This window comes from Ctenocephalides felis, unplaced genomic scaffold (genome assembly GCF_003426905.1).
Source record: "Ctenocephalides felis isolate EL2017-DRISC unplaced genomic scaffold, ASM342690v1 CF-g0.4_SCAFFOLD_03570, whole genome shotgun sequence".
Taxonomy (NCBI): Eukaryota; Metazoa; Arthropoda; class Insecta; order Siphonaptera; family Pulicidae; genus Ctenocephalides; species Ctenocephalides felis.
In genome coordinates, this window is record NW_020539724.1 from 896,954 (window position 1) to 909,843 (window position 12,890).

At 29.0% G+C, this 12,890-nt stretch overlaps 1 protein-coding gene across 1 annotated transcript in view; it reads left to right on the plus strand.

Moving 5' to 3' along the window:
- Window positions 1-12,890, plus strand: part of LOC113383034 — a 138,743-nt gene that overhangs the window by 67,853 nt on the left and 58,000 nt on the right. Inside the window, exon 8 of the mRNA XM_026621286.1 lies at window positions 8,656-8,777. Coding sequence (XP_026477071.1) covers window positions 8,656-8,777 — 122 coding nt within the window. The remainder of the gene's footprint in view (window positions 1-8,655; window positions 8,778-12,890) is intronic.

A 12,890-nucleotide genomic window follows, 5' to 3' on the forward strand; every position in this document is an offset into this window, starting at 1 on the left:
GAATGAATAGAATAAATAAACCGTTTCTTATATGCCTATAATATTTTGAGAAGTTCGTTTTGACTTCCCTCTATCAACATGCGAAGTTTCATCAAAATCTCAGAAGAGTAAACTTGAGGTTTCCTTGTTAGAATTCTTTCAAAACCCAATTCAGTAAGCTTTAATAATATCAAAATTTTAAATAAATATGAAAATTCATATAAGAATCTCAGGATTTTATTTAAATTCAGAAGAAATTACAACTTGGGAAGATAATACTTCAAGAATTTAGAAGTAGGAAATTAGAAAAAAGATGAGTTTGTAGTTTACGATTAAAATTTTGCACTAAATATTATATAGTCTATTAAGAGTATGAATTTACATGAATTATTATATTACATGAGTCCCTTTCAAACCTCAGATCATAAAATGACAATATTATGTTCAATGACAAATGTGGTTTGATGAACAAAGTGCCTTTGATGACCCAAATTAGCTATTTAAGTGTTCATTTCATTTTGCATCACCATAAAATCATTTTGCCGAAGTTTGATGAGCAACTAAATTTTGCTTTGAAACAGGAACGATAATGAATTAAGGATGTTTTTTTAAATATTAAATTTTATAAGCAAATTGAAAGCGAACTTATAAAATAGGTGAAGTAAAAGTAGTAATTTTAGGATTTATAAAAATCGATTGAAGTAATGTTAAGACTTGATAGAGCATTATGTAGAGATCGGAGGAATCTACAAAAATATTCTTTATATTGAAAAAAAATCTTTAAATATGTTATTCAAGTTCGAATATTAAATATCAGATGAATAATAAACACTTTATAAAGTGTAGGTGTTTGTTAGTAAGCCGTTTGCATCGCCCATGCTGAGTTAATCATTTGATAAATGTAGATTTTAATCATATTTCTTAGTAAATTTGACATCATATGGTAAGAATTATGCACATGAATTTTATATATATATACATATATATATATATATATATATATAAGCATAATTTCAAATGACAAAATTATCGCTGGGTTAAAAGCAAAAAAAAAAATTCATTAAACATTATGTTTGTTTTAATTTCTTAACTCGCTATTATTTACCTACAATTTGTAATGTAAATCTAAATATTTTTATTTTATTATTAAAACAGGAAATAAAATCTTAAAATTTCTTATAGAGCTACAAAAGGTTTGGAGATCTTCTCTGATTGTGAGATATTAAATTTATCTCCATCCTCAATCTAATGTTAAATTAATTCAGTTGGACATATCTGAAGACCATTGCAGACAATTTTTAATATTTTTGTAGGTGTAAATTATTAATTAGCTTTAAAGCAACCTCAGATATTTTGAGGAGGTGAATTTTATCATCATGTGGAGTTTCTTCGACGGTTGAACCTATGGTTCTCCTCGTGAATCATGTAAATAAGTTGTAAATTATATTCATACGAGAGGTGCATGATGAATCGAATCATAAATAGGAAATTTGTAACATGTTTTTAAAAACCTCGTATCTAATTTTAACTACCTATATAAATTAAATTCGAATAATCCATCGATTTTGTATCCGATGCATCGGCGAATACCAACATTGTTTATGTTGCTTCTATAATAGCAGAAGGTCGCGTGGGCTTGACCTCAACAACTAATCAAGTATTTTATCTAAACGATTAATTAAGAACATTTAGCTACTATATCTTACAATAATCATCTACTTGCGGCACTAGGAGGATAGTGGAATACCTAGAATTCATCAATTGCTGGCCATCATTTAAGAACGAAATTATCACTATTAAAACGCGATCACTTATTAAAATCAGAATTAACGCAATCTCTTAAAAAGATGTTAACGCGATTGAATTATATATTGGCAAGTTTTATCAAAAAAAATTGCAATTTCAATACTCCTAAATGCTGGCGAATAACCGAACCCGATATTTTTTTAAAAAACGAGATTACACAGTATATTCCCTATGAAGTTATAAAGTTCTTGTATAATATTTATATAAACGTAGTTTTAAGGATTTAACCAGGACTGTAAAATGGTAAAGTACATAATAAATTTATTATTAAAATTTTTTGAGTAAACTAATAAAAACCTAAAATAACACGGTAACAGCTAACGTTTCGCTCACATTTATTTCAAATGTTTTTTTTTCAATTGGGTTCATATTTTTTATTACATATTAATTTAATTTAATAAAAAAGCATGATAATTATATTAAAGTCCACGTTTCCGCGAATCATTACACATTTGCGTCCACAAACCTTTGTTACAATATTAAATTCAAATTATCATCAAACACTCCATTCAAAAATGCGTATCCAAGTACATTTGTTAAACGATTTCTTCAAGTTGACGTGTTTTAGAGGTATCATTGACTATTTCCTTGATGTATTGAATATTTTGATGGTATTATTTTCTTCGTATTAGTAAGAATATATAAATGAATGACCATGAGGCTGTATAAATTACGTATCCGAACTCTGTTTGTTTCGCACACATGTTAGTGTTTTACTATCTTGTTACGCAACTTAATAAAGCAAGATTGGTCAAGAACGCACAAATGGATGAATTAATAGAGATATTGGATTTTTTGCTGAAAATATTGGAAAATAGATGTTATGGAAAAAATCTAAAAATGGTAAATTTGAAGCCACAGAAGCTTTTACCAAATTTATCAATGTCAACACATTCGTGAACAGTAAAAGTTTCAGCAAGGTACAAAAATTGAGGGTCAGTCGGGACAATATATTTTTAAATTGGTTGTGATATTGACTAAGTAAGATTAAACACCGTTCATAAAGGTAGTCAGATTCTCATATTTTCATCGTTATATACGATGAATGCTATAGCATCCACGTCAAGTATTACGCTTCTATTTAACGCAATGTGCATGCTCAAGCTAATACGTGACTATAGGAAGATAATACAAAAATATCCAGAAAATCAGTTAGTCATAACCCTGAAAAGGTAATAATTGCAAAAACGTACGGTTGTATAAAATCAAATTCAAAATATTTGGTATAAAATGTTGAATGCTATAGCATTCACGTCTGCGTGCGTGTTAATAAAAATTTATGATGCAAAAATAATTTTATTTTGTTTAAATAATATTATATTTAAAATTTGCTCTGAACAATAAAAAATTAAAAATCTTTTATTATAAAAATGTTGTTGGGACGTTGCATTTTACCACACTATGATTGAACTCACCAACCAGTTTTAAGTAATGTTACCATCATGTATTTTATAAATTTACAAAATATCATTAATTATATAGATTCACACGTTTATAAAATATTAATAGATTATTAGTCATTATAAATAATAGTGAAAATTAATTATCGTTGTACAAAATCCATAAAATCTGCGCTGAGGCCACCGAACGCTGTCTTAGTACTATATTTAACCTGAAACATGATAGATTTTCAGATGTTACCAAAGGTGCGTCAACTTCTATTTCTGTAGTCGTAATGAAATAGGTTAGATGCGGTAAAATGTGTTTTATAGACTAAGAAAACTATTATTTATTATTAGGATATAAATTTATTAAAAAAATAAAACCAATTTCGTTTCTTGTAAATAACAATTTCAAAGCTTTTTCAGAAAACAATATTATAATTAGCTTATACCTAATGAACTTGAATACTCAATAAAAAGACATGTTCTCTTCCGCAATGAATCCTTATTTATAATTATAGTATTCATTAAATATTAACAGTGGTAGCTATAACTTTCTGCAATAATACCGTTGTAAATTGAAATATAGAGATAAATCATTTGTTGCGGTATAAAGTAGTAAAAGTATAATGTTTATTGTTATTGTAGTAATTGAAGCTTAGTGTTGTATTTTGATTTGGGAAATTTGTATTTATCGGGATAGTTTCAGAACAAATCAATGACGAGTTGGAAGTTTAAAAAATTTACCTCACAAAAAATTATTTTATTTATTTATCAATACTATTTATTTATGGAACAAAATGAAATCTATAAAATAGAAATGTAATAATGGCTATCTATACTTTTGTATATATTTTCAGTAAAATTCAAAATTATATATAGCATCCTAAAATCACTTCTAGTATTTCTGTAAAATTGTATCTAATTTATCTAATAAGTTTTCATATCTTTTCCTCCAACATCGTCACCTATTTGAAATAATGAGTCGAGCACACAAAACAACGTACAAATGTCTTGACCTAAATAAAACAATTGAAAGTAAACAGAAAATACAAAAAAATGTTCAATTACACATAATTTCGCTGATGTTACATAATTGTTGGCACTAATTATCAATCGCAATTAAAAATCATTTAACTTTTCATACCAATTATAATTCCAAAAGTGTGCAAGTTATCGCGTGTTTTGATGTAATAAATTTTATGAAAATGAGCTCTTTATCGTTAAATAAACAATAATAAAATATTATCACAAATTTTTGACATAGCTACATCATTAATTATTAGGTAATTTTTAAAAATAAAACTGTTTTTAGCTAAATATGCAATTTTTGTAAATCTGCATGATAAACTCATTTTGAATTAGGGACAAAAAAATCCAATTGTGATTTTGTTGTACAAAATCTTAAACCAGATGAGATCTCATTGTTAATTGATTTTTCTCAAATTCTATAATAAAACTCTCTTTTTAATATTTTCTCTTCAACACTAATCCGCCATTCTTCAAACAAAACACTCATCAACGAACTTCATATCTAACTTCATCTCTAAAATTAACTCGCACTGATAGCTGCTACATTTTTTTAATTGGGTTTTCAGTCTTTTTGGAATTCAATAGATTAAATTGAAAATTGTCACCAATATGGATCTAGGAAAAATTAATCCAATGATTCTCTCAAGAATTTCAAGGAGTTTATATATAACAGAACGAGTAATGTTTCATAAAAATAACTACTATTTTTAACCTCGTGTGTTTGTTTATATCGAATGCGTATAAAATTAATGGGATTTATAATTAAAATATATACATTATTTACAGAAATCAGCAAATGTCAGGATTCGATTTGCACATTGCCTTAAGCTATTATTATATTCTATGGGCAACGGTAAAAGCTCTATTAATTTTTATGTCTCAACATTACGGTTAGTGTTACAGGCGGCCTACCGTAAATTAAGATAAGCAAGTTGATTTTATACTATTGAATCAGAGGTTCTCAAACTTAAGAAATAAGATTCAAAATAGTCACAGTTTCATCACAAAGTTTCACTCTTGGTAATACTTAAAAGCTCATAATTTGCAAGCTGTAGAACAACTTTTGTTCATAATAGTTACAATCAAAATTGTCATCTTGTTTCGGGTTGACGTTATGTTTTGGGATACCTCGCAAGTTTATATGTAAATTAATTATTATCAAAAAATTTGAGATTTCCTAGTTTGTTCAATTTTCCTATGGAGCTATACTTCCTAATAAATGGCACTGCATTTTCTCTATTTCTTCAATAAAATTTTTAACAAAACGTATTAGTATTAATAAAACGACTAATCATATTTTTTTTTAATTCTCTAGACAAAATATTTGAAACTCCTTGTTTTGTTAGAGTTGATTAGAATTAGAGTAGAAGCAATACTACATATCTAAATATCTATCTTGAATTTTTGTAGTTACTTTTGGTTAAATTTAAGTAGTTTTAGTTATATTCCTGAAATATTTGAGAATCTCTGTTTTACTCGAATGATATTACACATATATCGCCGATACAATTATGCCAACTGTTAAATTCATTTTTTTTGCTAGAATTGCAATAACGGGTTCCTCATATATGCTCGAGGTGCGTATTGTAAAGATATGGCGATTAGAATTAAATAATAATTCATAGTCTGGGTGTTAAGCAAATTATCGTTTTGTGATCGAACCGATAAATGTAATCAGGTTTTAGAAATTCATGATGATATAATTGAAAGAAGAATAATAGAAATAGAAAACGCTAAAACAATTTTTTTTAAATTATAGTTGGTCGATCGTTGGGTTGTCTTCTAAGAGCGATCAGAATTAAATAAAACATAAATCTCAGTTTGCAAGAACAATGGTTGGATTTACTTCTGATTTTCAATAAAAATCACATTGCTAGCAAAGTGCATCATTTCTAACAGTTAGCAGAACACCTTGTTCTGAACAGCTTTCAGAACACCTGCTAATTTCTGGCAAATCATTCATCCATCAAACTTTATTCACACATTTTAAAATCGCGTATCCTTCTAAAACAAATTCCTGGTTTACATCCATATATCATGTTGTCACAATCTCCATGCACCATGTCCTCCATTTTTTCACCATCCTGTCCAGGAAACGTAGGTCCACTAATCATATATCTAACTATCAAAATCGCTACCAAAGCCGATAATGCGTTATAGCATTAATGAAATCCAGTATAAATCACAGATTTTTACTATTACAACAGCTCTATATATTATGTTCGAGATAAATGTAGGCGTTCCTACATGGGCATATAGTGGTTTGCATAACGAGCAATTGCAGGTTAGGAATACAGCTAATTTCCGCACAACTGGATTACCTGGGGCCGCTTTTTGCACATTGTGTGTCGACTCGAGATTCTGCATTGATGAAACCATAAACAACGACATTATATTGGATCAGAAACTGTACAGTAAGGATTAGATCGGCTGGCAAGGAGAACCTCGGGTTTACGATTCTTGGAATTTGATGAAACTTTGCATGGTGACAGAATTGATAGTCAAATTGAAGGGTTCAAAATATTATAGGCCTATAATAAGTAATCAAAGTTTGGAGAGAAAGACCGCGTCTACAGGAGTCCCGTATGCCTTGGTATTTTTTTATTTTATAGTTAGATTATATGGTTAATTACAAATACATTTTATAACTTCTGGTGTTATTTTTTGTATATTTTATATTAATTTTCCAAAGAGACTGTAAACATTCCAGTCCGACCACGCTCATTACGTTAAGATTTGTGCGGGCGAGCACAATATGACGACAATTCACACCCACTTGGTACAAAATTGTATATATTCGAACATATGTTGGGAAAGTTGCCCGTAGAAAGTGGTTTTAATTTATAGGAACGTTTTTTGGGTATTGATAAAACAATGATAACATACATGAAGTGGATAGACGAACCGTTATATTCCTAAAACGTAGATTGTTTCCAATTTGGTTCATACAGACTGGTCAACTGGTCTAACTTTATTAGTACCATGATAATAAAAATATCACTTGTTTCTAAAATAATAGTTTGCAAGTAAAATAAAATATGTTAAGAAGAATTACTTTCTTTTACCATTTTGTACATTTCAATTATTTATTAAGTAATAACTATATGCAAACAAAAGCAGAATTGAATTACACTTTCCACTAATCGATTACTCATCAATATTGATATAATAAAAAGTAGTATTGAACTCATATAGCGTGTTTCGCAAAAAAGCATTTTATCGTGACGGCGCCAAATTGTCTGCGAATTTCGATCGATATTAAGTATATGATGAAGTCTATTTATAAGCCAACTTATAAGAAATGTCATTCTGAAGAAAATTGATATAAAAAGCAATCACTATTCGAATCAATATGTTCTCATAAAACCTTTGATAGGTGATGTGATTATGATACACTTCATATAATGTATATTAAACACATCTATATCATCACACCAAAATAATTAATTAATGGAGTATTCTGGTTTTAGAAATAAAAAAGTGTCATTAGGTTTAGATCTACATATGGAAGTTTTAGTGAAAATCATGAAATATAAAACTTACAATCTACAAAAATTAAAATTAATATAATTCTGTGTCAACTGTCTAAATAAATTAGACAGTAGAAAGAAAAAACTATAGCATGCGTAGAAAGCATTTCATATAATTATTTTTATGCTGGCGAAGGTAAATACGAACTTGGTATGACTAAGCATAATTTGGCTAAATTAAGTTGTTCTTATAATTATGAACTTCATCAAAATGTAGCTGTTATGAGCAATTACTAGATAAAAATGTAAGTAACACCTATATATCTATAATGATATATGATGATCATATAACGAACGAGCCAAATGTGACCAAGAACTATAAAACCAGTATTTTACAGTTTATTATATATTTGCAATAAGATACCTTATCTATTATCACTATGGTCTTTGGCGATTGCCGATGATCATTCATAGTTAAAAAGTGACGGGAAGTCAACGCACCTCTATTTCTGTGCCGAACGAAGCCTGACAAAAGATAGGAGCGCCTAATGGTGAACTCTTCGAACCGTAACAGATTCAGACATTTGTGCTGTATGATGCAGAAATATAATAAATAATGTCAGCACGTTGACCCATATTTAATAACTGTCAGCTAGGAAAATCGAGGCAACGTTTGAAGTCAAAAGCTTTTGGAGATAAGGAAGTAGAAAGGTTTAGTGGTGACCTTCTACAGATTTTTGTGTAGTTGTGAGAAATATCAAATGGTTTGCTCATATATTGTTTAGGATTTGTCAACAAGATGTAGCTTTACACGCAAAGTCGATTTTTTAATTGCCTTCCTAAACTTCCTAATTTGTGAGCCAATACCTCACGGTGGTTCACTGGCTAAAATCAGTTTTCACCAAAAGTTTTGCATTGTAACTAGAAAATTTCAAATGTTCTTCCAATATTGTTATATATATTTATACAATTATTTTGTCTTCCAGGGCTTTAGTGGGAGCTCCGCAGGCGGATGCTCATCAACCTGGAGTGATACGAGGAGGCGCTGTCTACAGTTGCGATGTTCGAATCGATAATCAATGCCAAATTGTACCATTCGACCGATATGGTAAGTTATAGAAATAAATTTATTATTGCAAAAAAAGTAATGTGTCAAATGCCAGTTCAAATCTTGGATCTTTGAATCAAATGTGATAGATTTTACATATTATCCACATCCATGTTTATTGTTTTTCCTACCCTCAATTTAGTTGATTTGCTAGAGAATGTGTTGGAATCAACAAATATTCTTGATAATGAATATCAATGTGATGATCAACTCATAACCCTATGAAACAAACAAATCTATTATTGATAAAGTGGTTTTAAATTTAGCACATGGATGAATAAATATAGAGTACGTTAATTAATATTCTTTTCCTTCGCCTTGTATGGCCTCGCAATAAATTTCATGAAAACATAACTGCACTCAAGACACGTGTATTTATATTCTCCGTCTCAATACGGAGATTTCGATTAAGAAATTGTTCATTTCGATGAATGAATAATGAATGTTGCGAGTTCAAACTACGGGATACAAAACTATCGTAAGAAATCCGAGTGTAGGTGTTTGGTAGAAAGCTGTTTCATTGCATTTTACTGTGCAACTAACCTTCGATTCATGCAAAACACAATAATTACTCAAAAGACACGAACCTTGAGAAATTAATGTGTTTGCAATGTTATGGCAAGGATAGTGACACAAAACAACCATTGTCAGATGTTATGGAAATAGTTTATAGATCTACATTCTCACGCGGGAAATAAAAGATTTTTAAATTGCAAATGGTATTTTCAATGGCTATGGGATTTCTGTCAGAAGCTCCAGTTCTCGGACAGCCTGATGTCCAGTTTTAGTAAAATTAGTGGTTTTCACTTGAAAATATAGCAATATGTTTACAAGCGAAAATAGCCTTTACCTCACCTCCACCTCATGGTATGATTTAAAATAGATAAACCTAAGAATATTTTATGATAGGATATAGGATGAGTTGATCTTTTGTTGACCCGTTGGCATTTCTACTATCGATAGAGTGCAGTTTCATAAGGCGTCGTATGTAGACTTCGAATAATTTATAGACATTGTTGAATGTGGTACTCCCACCTTTATAGATTTATTAAAAATTAAGCTGACGAAGATCTCACGTGGGTCGGCATTCGTGCATGTAATTTGGGTTATGATTTATAAGACTGATATTAAATGTTGCACGCGGTTTGAAATTGTCGTGCTGTTTTACATATCATTGTAAAGAATAAAGATATTTTTATATGTGGTTTTATCAACATGTTTCACTTTATAGTAGGCAGAAGTTTATATAAAATCTCATTCTCGGTAAATTTCTGGACTTGATTTTAAAAACAACAGCATCAGCACACTCTATATTTAGAACATTTAAATTTACGTAATTTCTGACAACTGAAATTAATCATGGTCTATTCAGAAACCGGCTTCAAAATTATACAGAACCCTGAAAAACTAAAATTTTGTAGAAATTAATCAAGATTGCATAGGACACTATTATCAATGATACCCTTTTATTTATTTTATCCTCTCGGTAAAACATCTTTCGTTTCTTATTATCTAAAATACGTTAGATTCCCATATCTTCACAAGAGTTTACTGCAAAGGTGTTGCTTGGCAAACACCCAGGTCAAAGATAATATACTACAGTATCACAAACATAACATCTCACATTTCCAACTACCATTTGTCCATAATACTTGCAACTTAAACATTTCTAAAACTGCATACCTCGTATACCTATAATTTATTCCAAATAACAATATCTACATTGCATGATATTATCGCTGGTATTGAAGTTCTGCTCTATGACTACAAGTTATTTACTTTTCTGTGGCAAAACAACAAATATAAATTATTTGTATGCATCTCTATGTCGAGATATCGGAAGACGATCGCCTCTCTTTTGAATTCTGCAATACTAATGTGATACAGAATGGCATTCCTTGGGAACGCGTGCGTTCTCATGATACTACTAGGAAGGGTCATGCAATTATTCGTGAAATAGTAGAAAAATAAATAAATAGATGACTAAACTAAATTGTATTACCAAAAATAATGTACAACTTGTACAGTTTAAACAAACAATGAAAATATGATTTAATAATCAAAATGCAACTTTCCATACTACGGCGAGAAGTGTTCAAACCTTGATAAACTAATTATTTTATATCTTAAATATAAATATTCTAATAAATATTTTCTTAAATATCTTTCTATTAATACTGCGAAGGTGTTACCCACACAAAATAAAATTCTACATATAATTCCAACGGTAAATATAATTTGCTTAAACGAACTGATAAGATAAATGAAGCTAATGATTAGTCGTCGCTTCTAATTATAGCCTTTTCGTATAATTATATACACCGACACTATATTTTTAAAATTCACTTCTTCATTATGGACTTGAACAGTAATTCCAGAGATAGCATTTTAATTAAATTAAAGTAGTAATAGAATGTATTTATTATAGAAAAGAGAGTTTATGATAAACAGTTTTCAAGCAAATTGTTCAAGCAAAAATTCACAATAAAATTACTATTAATACGATATAGAATTTGATTTTATACAATATAAAATAAGAATAGTAAGTATTTTGCATTTTCTTTCTTAATTGTTGAATTCTTATACAAAGGAAATGTAGACATCTCAATTCAGACTAAATATTTCTGTAATGTGTAGCTACCGATTTTTTTGAAATAAATACTTTCATAAAAACAATATATGTATATATATATATAAATATATAAGTGATTCATCATTTGCGCATCTGTTTTATACAATTTAACATTTATATTTAATTTCAATATTTTCAACCAAGTAGTCCATGAATATGTTTCTGCAGTCGACCGGATATTTAGAGCGTTTAAATTGTGTTGTCATAAAATGGAAGCATATATTTAGTCTGACCTGAATTTTATTTATATCCGACATATATATTTTCGAATGTTTTATACCTTGCAAACCATTAACAAAATCAACATGCACATTATGGACGCAACGAAATTCTGGGTATCGAGGATAACTTTTTTTCATTTTTGCTTTTTTGAACAGCAATCGTAATTTAAAGGTTTTATGAGCTTTTGTGATGATACTACCTAATTACATGGAAATTTTCAGAAGCAATCCAATTTTAATATAATTAATTGCAACATACCCCAATTTATAAACTATTTCAAACGGTCAATAAGGTCTCTCCAAATAACATTTCATGAATAGTGACTTGCACTACATCCACAAAATCACTTCTCTAAAATGTTTGTTGATACACCATTTTGCACTAGATAATCAAAAGTAAATATTGTTTTTACACACCTATTTTAATGTTTCAAACATCGTGTAAGGCTGTGGGAAATTATATTTATTTTTCAAGATAGAACAAGACAAAGTGCTTACTATTGACTGGAGAACATTGGCATGATGGTATATTATCGATAATTATAATTGTAAAGAAGCGCATCGTTCGATCTGTAAAATAAGAAAACCATCTAAGATATCGATAAGTTCAAACAAACCTTTGTATTGTCTGTTGAAAACGCGCCAATTAAATTCAATTACAATAAATAATAGATGGACAAAAGGCTATAAATACTGTAGAAAGAGGAACTCATAAACTTGATAAATCGACTTAATAATGGAATTATATGGAGTTATGACAATGATATTCATGATCAAAATTCATTTTGATTAGTAAGCCTGACATACCCAGACAAAAGACCTAGTCTGATATGCGTGAACGAATTACCTTCGCTATACTAAAAAATCAATTTTATATATTAAATCCAAATTTATTTGTATTCAACCAGCATCATCAGTATTCAAATTTGTTTTTTTAAATCTTTGATTACTGAGAAAACTCACACAGAACAGATCTGCTCTATCTCAACTCTATATAAGTAAACTCTTTTTATCCAGATTAGTCATAATATAAATACATTGTTTATATCGAAGTATAAACAAAACTTTCTTTGTCGAGTTATATGAACATCGTTGTGCAAATAATTCTCAGAATAAAGTCTATATTGAATTTTAAAATATTTTTTTTAAGTATTCGGATGAATGATTTGCAAATATAAAACAAAATTGTTGGGTATTGGATTCGCTAGTAAACTACGGAAATTAGTCGAAGTGTTTTTATAAAATTATTAATAACCAGTA